General features: G+C 40.6%; 1 protein-coding gene across 7 annotated transcripts in view; it reads left to right on the top strand.

Annotated features, from left to right (window-relative positions):
• Positions 1–1980: 1980 nt before the first annotated feature.
• Positions 1981–18848, top strand: part of CFAP206 (cilia and flagella associated protein 206) — a 48190-nt gene continuing 31322 nt past the window's right edge. For 5 of the 7 annotated variants that reach the window (XM_053591816.1, XM_053591821.1, XM_053591819.1 and 2 more), the window contains exons 1-7: positions 1981–2199; positions 3252–3364; positions 4866–4949; positions 7710–7800; positions 10839–11027; positions 11890–12048; positions 14547–14755. In XM_053591816.1, coding sequence (XP_053447791.1) covers positions 3257–3364; positions 4866–4949; positions 7710–7800; positions 10839–11027; positions 11890–12048; positions 14547–14755 — 840 coding nt within the window. In that variant the 5' untranslated portion in view covers positions 1981–2199; positions 3252–3256. The remainder of the gene's footprint in view (positions 2200–3251; positions 3365–4865; positions 4950–7709; positions 7801–10838; positions 11028–11889; positions 12049–14546; positions 14756–18848) is intronic. The other 2 variants (XM_053591817.1, XM_053591818.1) reach the window with 2 other exon arrangements.

An 18848-nucleotide genomic window follows, 5' to 3' on the forward strand; every position in this document is an offset into this window, starting at 1 on the left:
ATGGGAGGTCTAGCTTGAGTGCTTTGAGGTTTCTCCATACTTCCTTCCAGAAAGCTTGTACTAGTTTGCAGTCCCACCAGCAGTGTAAAAGTGTTCCCTTCTCTCCACATCCACGCCAGCATCTGCAGTTTTGAGATTTTGTGATGTGGGCCATTCTCACTGGGGTTAGATGATATCTCAGGGTGGTTTTGATTTGCATTTCTCTAATATATAGAGATGATGAACATTTTTTCATGTGTTTGTTAGCCATTCGTCTGTCATCTTTAGAGAAGGTTCTATTCATGTCTCTTGCCCATTGATATATGGGATTGTTGGCTTTTTTCATGTGGATTAATTTGAGTTCTGTATAGAGCCTAGTTATCAAGCTTTTGTCTGATTCAAAATATGCAAATATCCTTTTCCATTGTGTAGGTAGTCTCTTTGCTTTGGTTATTGTCTCCTTAGCTGTACAGAAGCTTTTCAGTTTAATGAAGTCCCATTTGTTTATTTTTGTTGTTGTTGCAAATGCCATGGCAGTCTTCTTCATGAAGTCTTTCCCCAGGCCAATATCTTCCAGTGTTTTTCCTATACTTTCATTGAGAATTTTTATTGTTCCATGCCTTAAATTTAAGTCCTTTATCCATTTTGAATCAATTTTTGTGAGTGGGGAAAGGTGTGGGTCCAGTTTCAGTCTTTTACATGTAGACATCCAGTTCTCCCAACACCATTTATTGAATTGGGCATCTTTCCCCCAAGGTATGTTCTTGTTTGGTTTATCGAAGATTAGGTGGTTGTAAGATGTTAGTTTCATTTCTTGGTTTTCAATTCGATTCCAAGTGTCTATGTCTCTGTTTTTGTGCCAGTACCATGCTGTCTTGAGCACTATGGCTTTGTAGTACAGACTAAAATCTGGTATGCTGATGCCCCCAGCTTTATTTTTATTACGAAGAACTGCCTTAGCTATACAGGGTTTTTTCTGGTTCCATACAAAATGCAGAATCATTTTCTCCAAATCTTGAAAGTACGATGTTGGTATTTTGATAGGAATGGTATTGAATAGGTAGATTGCTTTGGGAAGTACAGACATTTTAACAATGTTGATTCTTCCCATCCATGAGCATGGTATGTTCTTCCATTTGTTAATATCCTCTGCTATTTCCTTTCTGAGGATTTCTGAATTTTCTTTATAGAGGTCCTTCACCTCCTTTGTTAGGTATATTCCTAGGTATTTCATTTTCTTTGAGAGTATGGTGAAGGCAGTTGTGTCCTTAATGAGCTTCTCATTTTGACTGTTATTGGTGTATACAAAGGCTACTGATTTGTGGACATTGATTTTATATCCTGAAACATTACTGTATTTTTTGATGACTTCTAGGAGTCTTGTGGTTGAGTCTTTGGGGTTCTCTAAGTATAAGATCATGTCGTCAGCAAAGAGGGAGAGTTTGACCTCCTCTGCTCCCATTTGGATTCCATTTTCCCTTTCTTTTAAAGTTCTTTTTTTTTTTTTTTTGTAGAGACAGAGTCCCACTTTATGGCCCTCAGTAGAGTGCGTGGCCTCACACAGCTCACAGCAACCTCCAACTCCTGGGCTTAAGCCATTCTCTTGCCTCAGCCTCCCTACAGGCGCCCGCCACAACGCCCAGCTATTTTTGGGTTGCAGTTTGGCGGGGGCTGGTTTTGAACACGCCACCCTCGGTATATGGGGCTGGCGCCCTACCGACTGAGCCACAGGCGCCACCCTCTTTTTTTTTTTTTTTGGTGTTTTTTTTTTTTTTTTTTTGGCCAAGGCTGGGTTTGAACCCGCCACCTCTGGCATATGGGACCGGCGCCCTACTCCTTGAGCTACAGGCGCCACCCGCGCCACCCTCTTTTAAAGTTCTTTCCCCCCATCTCAAGATAGGACCACAGCCCCACCTCGCCGAGGCCCCGCCTCCCAGCCCCAGAGCGTCTTATCTCCATGGTTACCCGGCTGTTGGGCACAACGCCCCAGTGCTCTAAAGGCCGAGGGGAAGAGACGCAGGGGCAGAGTCGAATAGGGCCGGCTTTTGCTCTAGTTTACAGCCAAGGTCAGTCCAGGGTGGCTCCACGCCCTTCAACCGGAGTTACGCCTCGTCAGGCAGCGAGCCCGGACGGCTGGAGCATCCTGTCCAGCCTCGCTTAAACCCGACTCTGAGTCACGACCCCGCGTGCTACTCCGCAGCTAACCAGAAGCGGCGTCAGGTGGGCCAGAGGCTCAGGGGGCTCACTGCGCCTGCGCCTTCCCGTCTCTACGGGACCTCCCTGGAATCCCTGGATTTAGCGGCTGGCGGTGGTGGGGGTGGGGAGGGCGCTGAGCTCCAGGCTGGGCGCGCACACGGGCCCCAGGGGCGGCTTCCTGCGGGCTGGGCGGCTTCCTGCGGGCTACGCGCCCAGACGGCCTTTCTGGCGTGCAGCTCCCCGCGCTGTTCTAAGTACTGGATATGTAGAGCTCCTGTGGCCCGCACAGCAGCTCCGGGAAGAAGCCAGGGTAGGAACTGTAGTTTCAGATGAGGAAGCTGCCCGGGCAAGTGCTGGCAGCTGGACAGCTGCCGGGTCACGGTGGAGCCCAGTCCCTATTTATTGGACAGATGCCAAATGCTGCCTTTCCCCGAACGCTGCCGATGTCCAGAGTTACCTCCGCGTGGTCACCTTTGTACTCCACCGGCTGGGTTCCCCTATGCTCAGTTACTGATACTCCGAAAAACCAGGGGACTCCTGGTTTATAGTAAATGGAATTAATAATCGGAAGTTCATCTTTGTCCATGATGCATAATTCTACAAATATGCTTTGATTTATTGTTTTATGTTTTTATCAAATATGAACTCCGACTCGGATATGCAGTAAAGAGAATTTGGATGAAATGAGCAAGAATTGTTTTTCACGATTCTCTTAGTTATGGAAAGCCATTTAGTGAATGTGATGCAATAGCGTTTTCCACTTTAAAGCTGTTCTCTACACCCTACACAGATAGGGGGTTGGATTTCTCATTAATTCTATACCCTTTCCCGTTATTCTTAGTCTTTTTCAAAATTTAAACATTGAAATGTTTCTCAATCGTTGGAAGTCCCAATTGCTCTGTCATAATTAACGTCTTTCGTTTTTGAAAATAAGTGAGTAATGAAAACCAGAAAGAGCCTAGATACAATAATTAAATATTAATATGTTAATATGACTCTTTACGAATGTTATAGTGGATAAAGCTAAAGAGGAAAAATAATATATAAAAGCAATTTTAAAAAATTGTTTTCTTTAGCCAGAATGCCTCCTACTCAGGCAGAAAGTGTTATAAAGAATATCATCCGAGAAATAGTACAAGAATGTGCAGTCCAAGGAGAGATTATTTCTGAAACTCTGGTTGCTTTTATGGTAAGAACGAATGTTTTTATAAATTACTGCTTTATTAAAATTTTTTTATGTGGTACCCATTTTCCCCTGAAGATTCTGCAATGCTTTCTAGATGAACATATTGAGATCATCAGACAAGTTAGTAAAAAATAATCTTTAAAAGTTTATAGAGCATGTCAATTCTACATGTATAGAGATTGATGTAGAAGATCTCTGTGAGTTTTAGAAAGATCAATAATGTTCTGTACTGTCGCAAACCAGCGGGGAGAAAGGGAGGGAACCAGAGTGGAATTGGTGGGAAATGAGGAAAATACAGCACAAGAGAAGACGCAGAAACAAAGGATGGGACCAGGAGAACTGACTGAGCTGATGGCTACAGCCAGCCCCAAAACACAAAATCAGCTTTATTTTATAGGGTTGTCCAGGGAGAAGTAGCATAGACAATATGGGGAAATAGCATAAACAAAAGACATAATTTTGGTCTTACAGTACTATTGGAAAATATAAATGACTTTAATAAAGGCAAATCATCATGTTAATGGTTTCCACTAAACTTCATTATCATTTGACAAGAAGTAAGAAGGGCCAGATCATGGGGATCTCAGCATAGTTGACAAAACAAAGGAAGAACTATGTGACTTAGTAGTTTCTACTCAACTTCATTAACATGTTACAAGAAGTAGGAAGGCAAAGATCACAAGGGTCCCTGCATAGTGAACTGGACAAAGAGCTACTTGACTTCTGGCAGAGGGAGCCTGAAGAAAGGAACATGGCTGTTTTGGAATGGAGGAGAAGCAGTTGGGGGTTCATTCTCTGAATGTTCCTCAGGCTGCGAGGGCCCTGCCAGTCTCACAGCCAACTCTCCACACTGTGCACAGTTTTTTAACAAGGTATTTTTGTAGACTATTGTAAAAATTACTTATTGCTATAGTTTCTCTGTTCTTGCATTTTATTGTGCAATACACAATAAAAATACAATGAAATATACCACACTTTCCAAATCTGATATCTAACCATTGTTTCAGCCTATTTTTCCTTTTCTTACCTAGCACCATATTCAAATTCGATGCTGTCATTCTTCTGTTCAACTTCTAATGAAAGTACTGATGAATTGGGTAATAAGGGCTTGGTGCCTGTAGCTTAGCCACCAGGGCACCAGCCACATGCACCGGGCTGGCCAGTTCGAACCTGGCCCGGGCCTTCCAAACAACAACAACAATAACAATAAATAGCTGGGCATCATGCTGGGCACCTGTAGTCCCAGCTACTTGGGAGGCTGAATCAAGAGAATTGCTTAAGCTCAAGAGTTTGAGGTTGCTGTGAGTTGTGATGCTACAGCACTCTACCCAGGGTGACATAGTGAGACTCTTGTCTCAAAAAAAAAGAATTGGGTAATAAGAAAAATGGCTGAAAAATCAATTCCTGAGTAATCAAGAGGTAGTTATAAAAATGGAAACATATTAAACTAATTTCATAATAACATGAAATAAAATTACTTCATGGACTCTTTTCCTACTCTTAGGTAAAAGTTGTTGTTCTGGATCCAGATAATGGCTTTAACATGGACAGAGCCCTAGTAAAAAGTGACGTGCAGAAACTTGTTAAGGTGATTATCCAACAATCCTCACATTTGCAATTATTTATTCTCATTTCTAAATACAGTATTTGTATTAGCCATTATTACTACCAATAGCAAGAAACAAGCCCATGAAATAGTGGTACAAACAACTGAGATATTTATTTTTCTTCCTGCCTTCCTTGGCATGTGACTTACATCTCATGGTCAAAAGACTTGGCTTCTAGGCAGAAAGAAGGGGGAAAGGCAATGGGCAAAATAAATGTGCCAATTGGGTCTATCACTTTCTAGTTGGAAAATAATAATTTTCCCAGAATCCCTCCCATCTGCTTATATTTCTTGACAAGAATGATATTGTAAGTGCCCCTGGGACACTTTTTTTTTTCTTTCTTGGATAAAAAAATGTAATTTGGGGCTGTATTAGGAAGGAAGGGTACTGAGCAGGTTGTAGCATTTGCCATAGTCTTTTAATGATAGTTTATTAATCTCTTACATTGAGAATATTCTTAACTGGTTTGTCATATACTATAAAGTTCAGTAGTACTAAAGTGATTTATAATTATAGGTAGATGTGCCCGAAAACCAAACTAAAAGGCAAGAGCTTTGGATGTCTTTAATGTGGTTCATATGTTTTAAGTTTGACTCTGTATTTTATTTTTAAGAGACAGGGTCTCAATCTTTTACCCTGGCTAGAGTGTAGTGGCATGATCATAGCTCACTGTAACCTTGAACTCAAGCAATCCTCCTGCTTCAATCTCTTGAGTAGCTGGGACCACAGGCATGTACCACTATGCCTGGCTAATTTTTGAAAAAAATTGATGTTGTAGCTGTCTCAAACTCTTGCTAGGGTTATAGGTGTGAGCCACTACGTATGGCTATATTTCCTAAAAAATCAGCATTATTTTTTCCTCCTGTGCTTAATGAAAATTTAATGACCTCTTTCACACAAAGGACTTGAAGTATGCTTTCCTAAATTTGTATGTTGACATTTTGTGGGTCCATGAAAATGGCAGGGAAAAATTTCATCACTCCCAGCCTGGACTGGAGAATATGTTATTAGGATGCTTCTGCGGTAGAAATTTTGTGATTCCACAGGGTACCCTGGTGTTGGGTGTTTCTGGAATGATTTTAAATGCATTATAAAGCCTGTTTATAGCAATAGGAGAAATGACTATGACAGTAAGTAATGTCATTGTAAAGCCATGGAAGAGAATCAAAGAAAGGTAGAAATAAGTTTTCTCCTGAAAGGCTCAAAAGAGTTTTTCTCCCTCCCTGACCCCCAACCCTAGTCACATGCAACTAAGTTGGAAAGACTCAAGTTCAATGTACGTCTAATATGAAAGGTATGTGCACTATCCATATATGTTATAATTCAGGTGACAAAAATGTTTCCTTTTTTTTCCTCTAGTAAAAAAATCATGTGGATGAGCTAATTATTTTTAAGTCTGCATGTAGAACATGTTGTACTCTGCCTGGAGGTACCGTCTTGCACACACTCCCCCAAGCAGGGCTGGTGCACAGGGAGGTGAGCTGGAGTGTGATGACAGCTTGTGCCTGCCAGCTGCAGTATATAAAGCCGAAAGGGTGAAAAGTGAAGGAAGTAGGGTGGAAGGAAGAGAGAAGGAAAGAAAAATTGATTTTGATTATCTAGTCTAAAGAGGCAAGACAGAAAAGGGGAGCCGGCTCGTCTATGGGAGTTGCGAGGGATAAAACAGACCAAACTGGCTCAGTGCCTGTAGCTCAGCGGTTAGGGCGCCGGCCACATACACCGAGGCTGGAGGGTTTGAACCCAACCCGGGCCTAATAACAATGACAACTACAACAAAAAAATAGCCGGACACTGTGGCAGGAGCCCATAGTCCCAGCTACTTGAGAGACTGAGGCAAGAGAAACACTTAAGCCCATGAGTCTGAGGTTGCCATGAGGTGTGACGCTACAGCACTCTACTGAGGGCAACATAGTGAGTCTGTGTCTCAAAAAAAGAAAAAAACAATAGAACAGACCCAGAGAAATTCTGCAAGGAGAGGAGGATAGCTGCAGCAGCTTTTTATAAAATCATGTGACCTCCAACATTAGCAGAGGAGTTTTCATGGCTCAAAGAAATAGTGTTGAGGAACTCGAGAAGAGCTCTTGACTGGAGTGTACAGGCTCAATGTGACGCATACTGGCATTGAGGCTGCTCAGACTAACCAAAACATCAGGTTTTTCGCCTTCACCTACTATACTATCAGATACCTGGGCATGGTGATATTGATTAACTAAAGGTACATAACTTATTACTTCATTTATTTATTTGTTTTGAAATAGGGTCTGGCTCTGTAATCCCAGGTTGGAATGCAGCGGCAAGATCATAGCTCACTGTTACATGGAACTCCTGGGCTCAAGGGATCCTCCTGTCTTAGCCTCCTGAATTACTAGGACTATAGAGGCTGCCACGTGGCTAGCAAATTTTTTATATTTTTTTGTAAAGATGGGATCTTGTTATGCTGCCCAGTCTCAATCTCCTGGTCTCAAGCAATCCTCCTGCCTCAGCCTCCCAAAGTGCTGAATTTACAGGCATGAGCCACTGTACCCAGCCCAACTTTTTATTTAATACATGTTATTGGTTAGATAACATATAAATCCTGAAGTTATAAAGGAGAAAAGAAAAATAACAAAAGGGATTATGGTAGATTAAGTATCAGGAACCACTGATTTGATGTTTCCCTTTATTTTTGAAAATAACTTTAGAAAATTCTTGAGTGTTTTAAAAAGTGTAACTAGAAGCATTCATGGGCTATTCTTTTCTAGCTTTGTGTAGGTCGGCTATTAGATAATAAAAATCCATCCCTGGACACCATTAAGATGCAAGTCTACTTTGATTTGAACTACACACGTCGAGGTAACATGCATCTACTTATTTCAATGCTTTTAAAAAAGATGTAATATTGTATTTCAGATAAGAAGGGCTTTGTTGGCTTAACGGCTGTGGCTCAGTGGTTAGGGGGCCAGCCACATGCTGGTGGGTTCGAACCCAAACTGGGCCAGCTAAAACAACAATCACAACAACAACAAAAATAGCTGGGCATTGTGGCGGGTGACTATAGCCCCAGCTACTTGGGAGGCTGAGGCAAGAGAATCACTTAAGCCCCAGAATTTGAGGTTGCTGTGAGCTGTGACGCCACGGCACTCTACAAAGTGTGATATAGTGAGACTCTGTCTCAAAAAAAAAAAAAAAGGACTTTGGTCAACAGTTTATTTAGTAAATTTAACTATTTTTTGTCAATCTTTGAAATGTGTTCAAACTATGAAGAATGTAATAATGTTGGAAATGCTAAATGAAAAAAAAAAACCAATGACTTTGGAGTGTTAAAAGTTAATTCAAATTATCATGCTCATAACACGCATAGTTATCATTTCCAAATCTATTATGTTTTAAGCTTTCTGGCAATAAAACATAAGAATTAGAAATTATATCAACCAACCTACTAAAGTTGAAAATTTGTAATCTGTAGATTTTCGTGTACCTGGTATAGGTTATTTATGAGATTCTTACCTAAATTATGTAACTATCTAAAAATAAAATGAATGGTGGGATATAACACATAAATTGTATTTTGGTATGTAAATAATTTCATGCATACATAAGAGAAAAATTGGAAACAAGTCAAAAAGGAAAATAGATTCCTTTCTACGCTGCCTCTATGACTGTCATGCAGTGGATTCCTTTCTACACTGCCTCTGTGACTGTCATGCAGTGGATTCCTTTCTACGCTGCCTCTGTGACTGTCATGCAGTGGATTCCTTTCTACGCTGCCTCTGTGACTGTCATGCAGTGGATTCCTTTCTACGCTGCCTCTGTGACTGTCATACAGTGGATTCCTTTCTTCGCTGCCTCTGTGACTGTCATCCAGTGGATTCCTTTCTACACTGCCTCTGTGACTGTCATGCAGTGGATTCCTTTCTACGCTGCCTCTGTGACTGTCATGCAGTGGATTCCTTTCTACACTGCCTCTGTGACTGTCATGCAGTAGATTCCTTTGTAGACTGCCTCTGTGACTGTCATCCAGTGGATTCCTTTCTACACTGCCTCTGTGACTGTCATGCAGTGGATTCCTTTCTAGACTAACTCTGTGACTGTCAATGCAGTGGATTCCTTTCTACACTGCCTCTGTGACTGTCATGCAGTGGATTCCTTTCTACACTGCCTCTGTGACTGTCATCCAGTGGATTCCTTTCTACACTGCCTCTGTGACTGTCATGCAGTGGATTCCTTTCTACACTGCCTCTGTGACTGTCATCCAGTGGATTCCTTTCTACACTGCCTCTGTGACTGTCATCCAGTGGATTCCTTTCTACACTGCCTCTGTAACTCATACAGTAAATTCCTTTCTAGACTGCCTCTGTGAGTGTCATTCAGTTGAGTCCTTTATAGACTAACTCTGTGCCTGTCATGCAATCATTGTTAGCAATTTAGTGATATTCTTTGTCTTTTCCTCTCTATGTATTAATATTTCAGTTATGCTATATATGTAAAATGATATCTCTTTTTGGCTTAATTATAATGAAATTTTAAAGAAATGGGATTGACGACATGTTATTTCTGTTACTTTTTATTTGGAAAACGTTCTCAATTGCTTTTGTGGCAAGATCAGTATGAACTGTGTGGTTGGTATTAATTATTGCCCCTCTAATAATAGTATGGGTGTCTTGTTGAGTCAGCCACAAGAATTATACTGTTGGTAAGAATAGTATCGGGCGGCGCCTGTGGCTCAGTGAGTAGGGCGCCGGCCCCATATGCCGAGGGTGGCGGGTTCAAACCCAGCCCCGGCCAAAACTGCAACCAAAAAATAGCCGGGCGTTGTGGCGGGCGCCTGTAGTCCCAGCTACTCCGGAGGCTGAGGCAAGAGAATCGCTTAAGCCCAGGAGTTGGGGGTTGCTGTGAGCCGTGTGACGCCACGGCACTCTACCCGAGGGCGGTACAGTGAGACTCTGTCTCTACAAGAAAAAAAAGAAAAAAAAAAAAAGAAAAAAAAAAAAAAAAGAATAGTCTCCTCTTCAGCATGTCACAGGAAGAAGGGGGAGGGATACAGTTCTTGATTCAATGTTGTATTATCAGTAAGGTTGTTTGGAGGAAGTGTATCTGGAACCACAATAGAAATACAAATAATTGAAGAGGGGGAAAAAGAAACAAAAAGAAGAGGAATATATACACCACATATACATATATTCATACTGTCATATTTGCTTACATATAGTATACTACATGTGGTTACATATAGTATAAATATATATTTCATATTTAAAGTCACATAGAATACGTACAATTACACATACATACACGTGTACTACATACACACACACAGGGTGCCAGAAAATATATATGCATTTAAAATTTAAAATTAAAATTTAAAATTTTTAATATAAATTTAAATTTTAAATTAAAATTGTAATAATATGTACCAGTAACATTTGTTGTCTTGTATCCTGTATCTCTTGTAATTGCATAAGTCAAACATGACCTGAGTATTATAATTGTGATATAGTTTTTTTGTTTCTTAAAATGTGTATACGTTTTTTGGTACCCTCTGTGTATACGTTGTGGAAAGAGTCTTTTCTACTTTCTGTTTACCTGGAAGGTTTTAACCCTTCCTGATATTAACTCTTTGGATTGGCTGTTTAAAGTCTTTAGTGTGTTGATAGAGTAGTCATTATGTTCATTATGAAAGCCATTTAAATTACTGTAATAAATGTTTCCCTGCTAGGTTTCTGGCTTGAGTCTACTTGCTGCCCTGTTTTTTTATTTCATTGTTCTATCTTAAGCACATGCTTGTTTTCATACAGTAGAATTGTCATACTCAAGTCAGTTTTTCTCTGATCCTTATGTGAGAAGATTTCTAAGTATCAAATATATGGAACACTGTTATTTCCCAATTTTAGACGAATTTCTTGAAGAGCATCATCGAGTCCTAGAGTCTAGATTAGGCTCCATCAGCAGAGAAATTACAGATAACAGAGCATGTGCAAAGGAGGAACTGGAAAGCCTCTACCGGAAGGTGGTCAGCTACGTGTTGCTCCGCTCTGGCCTTGGGTCCCCAACAGACATCAAGATTGTCAGAGAAGCAACAGGTAAAATACAAGTGATTTCCATTCCATAGGTAAAAACAGGATCATATTTGCTACAATGGTCATATATGATTCTACATTTTATAAAATATGTTAAATTGGGTGGCGCCTGTGATTCAGTGAGTAGGGCACCGGCTCTCTATACCGAGAGTGGTGGGTTCGAACCTGGCCCCGGCCAAACTGCAACAACAACAAAAAATGTTAAATTAAAAGTGTTAAAGATTAAAATTTCTTTTTTATCTGAAAAAAACTAGCTTAAGAGGTTAAAACTCACCCAGACTCCTTACACTGTGTATCATTTCTAGAACGCAAGTAGCCCCTCTAGAAAGTGAAACACTGCTCATTTCCTTAGATCTGCGCATGTCGGGGGACCATCACACTTCATTAAAGAAACACTAGTAGTGATTGAAGGCTCCAGGATGCGTGGGTGAATGGGACAGCTGGAAAGGGATATTTCATAATGACGAAAGGAATTGAGTCTGTCACCCAAAATGGATGATGGAAAAGTGCACTGTTTTATCCTAAGTAGGCAAGATATCTAGCCTTCTTTTGGCTTTTTTCTATAATTATTTTTCTTCTCAGAGCCCTAAGTAGAAAACTGTTTTAATGCCCACAGTCAAAAAATTACTGATGGATGTTTAATATTAAAACTGGACATGAGGCAATGGCATTTTTAGCAGATCAGCTTTGATATATGATCAATTTTGCTATGTATTCTGTAATGTGGTATCAGAAATTTAAAGAATCATGTACGTTACCCTAGATAAATTTTTTAACTTTCTACTGAAGGAAAGAAAGAGACTTGCGCTTTAAGTTCTGATATTTTAAGATGTCACTGTGTTGCCTTTTTTGTGATTTATTTTAGCTGCCCTGCAGAGTGTTTTTCCTCAGGCTGAGCTTGGGACTTTTCTAACTCTTTCTAAAAAGGACAAAGAACGCCAGCTGAAAGAACTTGCCATGATTGTTACTGGAATTCGTTTGTTTAACAAAGACTGTGGAAAAGGAGGAGAAGGCATTGATGATCGTGGGTATACCACTAGGTTAATTCTAAAGGTTATCCATGAGGCAGCGCCTGTGGCTGAAAGGAGTAGGGCGCCAGCCCCATATGCCAGAGGTGGTGGGTTCAAACCCAGCCCCGGCCAAAAATGTAAAGGTTATCTATGTTTAAAATTCATCTTGCATGGGTGGCGCCTGTAGCTAAAGGAGTAGGGCCCCATATACTGGAGGTGGTGGGTTCAAGCCTGGCCCTAGCCAAAAACTGCAAAAAAAAAAAATTCATCTTGCACAGTGAAGAAAACAATAACACACCAGTGGCATTCTGAGATTTAAGATTCACAATTTTGATTCTTCCTTAGGAATAACTCCTATTAATAATGGGCAGTAACTTTTATTTTTACTAGGGCACGATTTTAAATTTTATATACCATAAAGCTAGTATGAGTAAGTGACCTGGTAAAGTGAGGGGGCCTGCCCAGAAGCCAGCCTCCCCAATTTAGTGGGACTTTGCATTCTTTACTCTAAGTCAAATAACCAAATAGAGTAAAATTCAGTGATTTAAAAAATAAAAGCACCCTGAAATGAAAACAGTTGCTGGAGCAAATCTCAACATTCAGGAGCATCTACTGTGTTATAGACTTGATGCATTCTTTATCAATAAGTTTGAAAGTACTTATGAAATATTTAATGATCTACCAACAGAAGTAACTTCCTTACAAATTTGGTACACATGTAGGCCCTTTGATAAAGTGTGTCTCTCACCAGATTAGTAATTTAGTACAGTAGAGTAGTTTTTTACATTTTAAAAGCTGTACTAAAGGCAGCGCCTGTAGCTCAGTGGGTAGGTAGGGTGCCGGCCACGTACACCTAGGCTGACAGATTTGAACCTGGGCCGGGCCACCTAAACAACAATGACAACTAAAAAAACAGCAACAAAAAAAATAGCCGGGCATTGTGGTGGGCGCCTATAGTCCTGTAGTACTTGGGAGGCTGAGGCAAGAGAATTGCTTAAGCCCAAGGGTTTGAGGTTGCTGTGAGCTGTGACACCATAGTACTCTACCAAGGGTGACATAGTAAGACTGTCTCAAAAAAAAAAAGTTCGGCAGCATTAAGATTGAAATTATGATGTCATTTTAAAAAAAATTTTTAATGATGTCATTTGAATATTAATGTTTTATAAGATTATTATTACTGGATGGGCAGTGCCTGTGGCTTAGTGGGTAGGACGCCAGCCCCATATACCGAGGGTAGCAGGTTCAAACCCAGCCCGGGCCAAACTGCAACAAAAAAATAGCCGGGCGTTGTGCCTAGTGCCTATAGTTCCAGCTGCCCAGGAGGCTGAGGCAAAAGAATCGCCTAAGCCCAGGAGTTGGAGGTTGCTGTGAGCTGTGAGGCTACGGCACTCTACCGAGGGCAACATAGTGAAACTCTGTCTTTAAAAAAAAAAAAAAGCTGTACTAATAAGTCAATACTCATTTTTATAACTCTTCTCTGCCCCCATAGACTATTCTGTTATTTTTTAGCTTCCAGATGAGTTTTTGTTTTGTTTTGTTTTGTTTTTGAGACAGAATCTTACTCTGTTGCCCTGGGTAGAGCACAGAAACCTCAAACTCTTGGGGTCATGCAATTTTCCTGCCTTAGCTTCCCAAGTAGCTCAGACTACAGGTGCCCACCACCACATCCAGCTAATTTTTTCTATTTTTAGTAGAGATGGGGTCTCCCTCTTGCTCAGGCTGGTCTTGAACTCCTGAGCAATCTGCCGGCCTTGGCTTCCCACAGTGTTGGGATGACAGGTGTGAACCCCTGCATCCAGTCCCAGATGAGTTTCTTAAGAAGACATGCCTCTTTTCTTTCTTGTCTTTTCTTTTTTCTTTTCCTTTCTTGTCTTTTCTTTTTCTCCCTCTCTCTCTCCCTCCCCCTCTCCCTCTCTTTTCTTTCTTTCCCTCCCTTCCTTCCTTTTCTTTTATCCTTTCTCTCCCCCCACCCCCTTTTCTTTCTTTCCCTCCTTCCTTCTTTTCTTTTATCCAGGCGTCCTCAAACTGCGGCCTGTGGGCCACATGAAGCAGTGTGATTGTATTTGTTCCCGTTTTGTTTTTTACTTCAAAATAAGATACGTGAAGTGTGCATAGGAATTTGTTCATAGTTTTTTTTTTTAAACTTTAGTCCAGCCCTCCAACAGTCTGAGGGACAGTAAATTGGCCCCCTGTTTAAAAAGTTTGAAGACGCCTGCTTTTATCCTTTCTCTCTCTCTCCTTTCTTTTCTTAGCAAATAGAAAAGAAAAAGGAGGGAGGAGAGACCAGTGGCTTTTATAGAGTTATGTGATCAAAGAACACATATACCAAAGTCTACCTGTCTTTTGTTTGGACAGGTTTTGTTTGGATTCTTTATGGAATGGGACCCATGAAACACATGCCTTATTATTAATTTGGGAAAATGCCTAACTTTAAGGCTGAAAACGTGACTACTTTCTAGGCCTTTTCTCCTTAGTTCTTTTTAGACTCTTTTGTGTCTGCCTTTAAACACAGTGCCAGCTATTCTGCATGAAGCAGTCCCAGCCACCACTCAGCATATTGATTCCCAGCTGGAGACAGCCCAAACCCTGGCTTACCGCTACACAGCTGTCCTCGAGAAAGCAGTGAAGAACCCACTTTTGAGAAGTGAACTTCAGCCATATAGGTTGAAAGAGGCCCTATATAATGTGCGACAGTATGAGGTCTTCCTTCACATCATTTTGGTGAGTTAATTTCACAAGATCTGGCCTTTTCCATATAATTCAATCTCTCGTATATTATGAGGCTGAACCAGGTAGAAGTAGGTCACTGAGTAAGGAGGCAGCTTCAATAACTGCTCAGTTTATATTACATTGGTAGGGCCAGGAATTAAAATAGAAATGAGAAAGTTTGGTTTTGATTTTAATGAAATATATACTGGTAGAAAATGATTTTATTGTTATTCATTTCTTTGGTACTTGATGGTATGATTGTCAGTGGAACTACCTCTTATATGAGTGAATATTGATTTCTTGAGGAATAGAATAGGATGTGTTCTGACCCCTGCTCCTTTTTACTTGTATCTTCATGGCATGATACTACTTTTGGTCTGTCCTCTGTCCTTAGCTAGCTATAGAGAATAAAGAGAGAAACATCCTGATGATGTGACTTCATTGTAACAGGGGTTATCCTCACAACTAGTCTACCATGTGACTTCATTGTGACTAGGGGTTATCCTCACAACTAGTCTACCATGTCATTGCCTTCTGAAGGAAAGACTTTAACTCACCTCTTGAAAACCAATCATCCTCCTGATGTTCATTTAACATTAACTTGTGATTATCAGCCTTATGTGACTAGTCAGATACTAAGAGGATTTTATCAATTTATTTTGAAATGTGCATGGGGCCACAGAAGTAGAACCTCATATTCACTTCTGTTGTCTGCATTCACCGAGGATATTATAAGAAAAAACCATGGGGCCTGGCATGGTGGCTCACTCTTGTAATCCTAGCACTCTGGGAAGCTGGGGCAGGAGGATTGCTTGCATTCAGGAGTTTGAGACCAGCCTGAGCAAGTGTGAGACACGGTCTCTACTAAAAATAGAAAAATTAGCCGGACATTGTGGCAGGTGCCTATAATTCCAGCTACTTGGGAGACTGTGGCAGGAGGATCTCTTAAGCCCAGGAGTTTGAGGTGTTGTCAGCTATGACGACGCTGTGGCACTCTACCCAGCACAACAGAGTGAGACTCTGTCTCAAAAAAAAAAAAGAAAAGAAAAGAAAAAACCTTGGGAAAGTAGCACACGAATGCCATTCATTATATATAATCTTCTCACAGCTTTCAATCATGAATGGTATTGAACCCACTAACTCAGGCTGAAGTTCTTATTGGCACTCCACCTCTCACCACTAGAGAGACGATGGACGTGCCAGTGATGAGCGTGGGTTCTGCAGCCAGGCTCTGCCTCTAAGGCAGTTGTTCGCTTCCTTGTGCCTTGGTGCCCACACCTGTAAAGTGGGGGGATTCATTGTTTCCAATATGTAAATAGAGCAAAACAACAGTGTGTGGCATAAGAGCTCGCTAAATTGGGGGTGATGATGTTTGCAATCACCATTGTCATCACCATTGCTGGGGCCTTAGCAGAATGGCTCTGATTTCATTTTGGAAAGAGAAGAGGCTGAAGAGCTTTATTTTTCCTGACAATATCTCATTTCTGAGGTCCTTGCTGCTCTGGTCATTGAGAAGGGTAAATTTCTCATCTTCATGGCTGTGTCAGAGTCAGGGCAAGTTTTCTTGTTTTTCTCTTTGCTGCTCTAAGAGTCTTTCTTTTTGTTATGTTTTTTTAGTTATCCCAAACTTCCCCATCAGTCTATCTTGGTGACAGTGAAGATTTTTATAGAATGGATATTGCTTTAATAACTATCATCTCCAGGTTATAAAATATGTCAATTTATATTTATCCAAGATTTTTTCTATATTGAAATCTATGAATATTCTTTTTAAAGTCAGATTATTTTGATAGATATTAATAAAATTTTTTATTTATTTATTTAGACAGAGTCTCACTTTATTGCCCCAGGCTAGGGTGCTGTGGCATCATAGCTCATAGCAATGTCAAACTCCTGGGCTTAAGAGACCCTCCTACCTCACCCTTCCTAGTAGCTGGGACCACAGGCATGTGCTACCACACCCAGTTAATTTTTTTCTATTTTTAGTAGAGAAGGGGTCTCACTCTTGCTCAAGCTGTTCTCAAACTTCTGAGCTGTCGGCACTCTACCAGGGGTGATCTACCCACCTTGGCCTCCCAGAGTGCTAGGAGTATAGGTATGAGACATCACACCTGGCCTAATAAAAATTTTTGAAGTACTGGTTTTGATTTTAAAAATTCTGTCTTGCCAAATTTACATTCAGTTTATGTAAACATTTAACAATCTAGTTATAGCCTAGGTAATTTAATGAGTTAAAAATTTTTATTTTGATCAGACTTTTATGTGCTTTGGTGAAAATATTCTGGAAAAGAAAAGCTAACAATAATTATAGTCTTGTTGACTATCTTAGTTGAAAAAACAAAATTCCCTCCTCCATGGGCTTTTGAAATGCAAGCTAGTCGGGTGGCACCTGTGGCTCAGTGGGTAGGGCGCCAGCCCCATATACCAAGGGTGGCAGGTTCAAACCCAGCCCCGGCCAAACTGCAACAAAAAATAGCCAGGCCTTGTGGCAGGTGCCTGTAGTCTAGCCACTCGGGAGGCTGAGGCAAGAGAATCACCTAAGCCCAGGAGTTGGAGGTTGCTGTGAGCTGTGTGATGCCACGGCACTCTACCAGGGGCGATAAAGTGAGACTCTGTCTCTACAAAAAAAAAAAAAAGAAAGAAAAAAAATTAAAAAATTAAAAAAAGGAGAAATGCAAGCTGGTCACCAAAGACAGAAAGACACTGTGCAAGTAGAAGTTGTGTTTGACAGAATACCTGTAGGTCAAGAATGCTTTCCCCCAAGCTATGTTTACAGGGCCCATTTATAGATTAGGCAACATAAGGCTTCTTGTTACTTTCTGATAATGCAAGTAAAAAAAGCAGTTAGGTAGAATTTGTACTTATTTTATTTTATTATTGTCATTATAGTAAGATCATTAAACATGACATGTACCCTTCTAGCGCACGTTTCAGTGTATAATATGGTGTTGTCGGTCATGGTAACTCCACAGTATTCTGACTACTGTGTTGGACAGCAGATCTTCACGGGTCCTCAAACTGCGGCCCGCGGGCCACATGAGGCGGTGTGATTGTATTTGTTCCCGTTTTTGTTTTTTTACTTCAAAATAAGATATGTGCAGCGTGCATAGGAATTTGTTCATTGTTTTTTTTTTTAAACTATAGTTTGGCCGTCCAACGGTCTGAGGACAGTGAACTGGCCCCCTGTTTAAAAAGTTTGAGGACCCCTGTAAGATGCATCGTACATAACTGAAACTTCGTATCTGTTGGACAGCAACTCCCCATTTCCTCTTTCCTCTAGTACTTCTATGAGTTTGACTACACTTGTTGAAATTGTTCATGGCAGAAAGTATGAGGGACTTACAAAAGTTTTTTTTAAGGGAGTGGAGGGAAAGGTGATGGAGAGCCATGCTGGGACCAAGGGCTTTCCTCAGCCTCTGACTGTTATGATGGTATTTTTAAAAAGTGATAACATTCCTGGAGGACTAATACTATAATTAAAAGCTCTACATGGTTGTGAACTCTACATATTTCACATTTGGTAAAACATAAATAGAATGATTGTTCTAGGACATTATCAGAAAACATCCAGAAGCTCTGTGAAAGGACCTGCAGACACAGCCTGGGGATGGGGACCTATACATTCTTCAATTACAGGTTTTAATAAGGGTTATGCGTCAAACGCGACTTTCACTTTGGAGAACATATGCAACTTTAGTTCTGTTTCTTATTGCTGTTGCACAAATCTAAAAAGACTTTAAAGGTTGTGTTTTCATGTTTGATTCCTAAAACAAACAAGGGAGACGGCCTCTGTGGGGTAGACTCAAGACCAGCAGGTGTTATAGATAATATTGTATGGGAGAATGAAGCAAGAGGAGGGGACTTGGTTAAACAGTAGTGTGCATTTCACATTTGTGAATAAATTTTTTTAGTCAAAATACAATATGAAGTAAGTATTTTTGTCATTTAAAATAGTATGGAAAGCATATAATTAGGCTGTAGATGTCCGAGAATTCAAATGTACTTTTTTCTCAGTGTACAGTGTAACCCTTGTGCACTGTACTAATGACCCCCACCAGTGCTGTTTCTGGTCCTGGCTTAGCAGTGCAGCATAACGGGTCAGAGC

Source organism: Nycticebus coucang, chromosome 5 (genome assembly GCF_027406575.1).
Source record: "Nycticebus coucang isolate mNycCou1 chromosome 5, mNycCou1.pri, whole genome shotgun sequence".
NCBI lineage: Eukaryota > Metazoa > Chordata > Mammalia > Primates > Lorisidae > Nycticebus > Nycticebus coucang.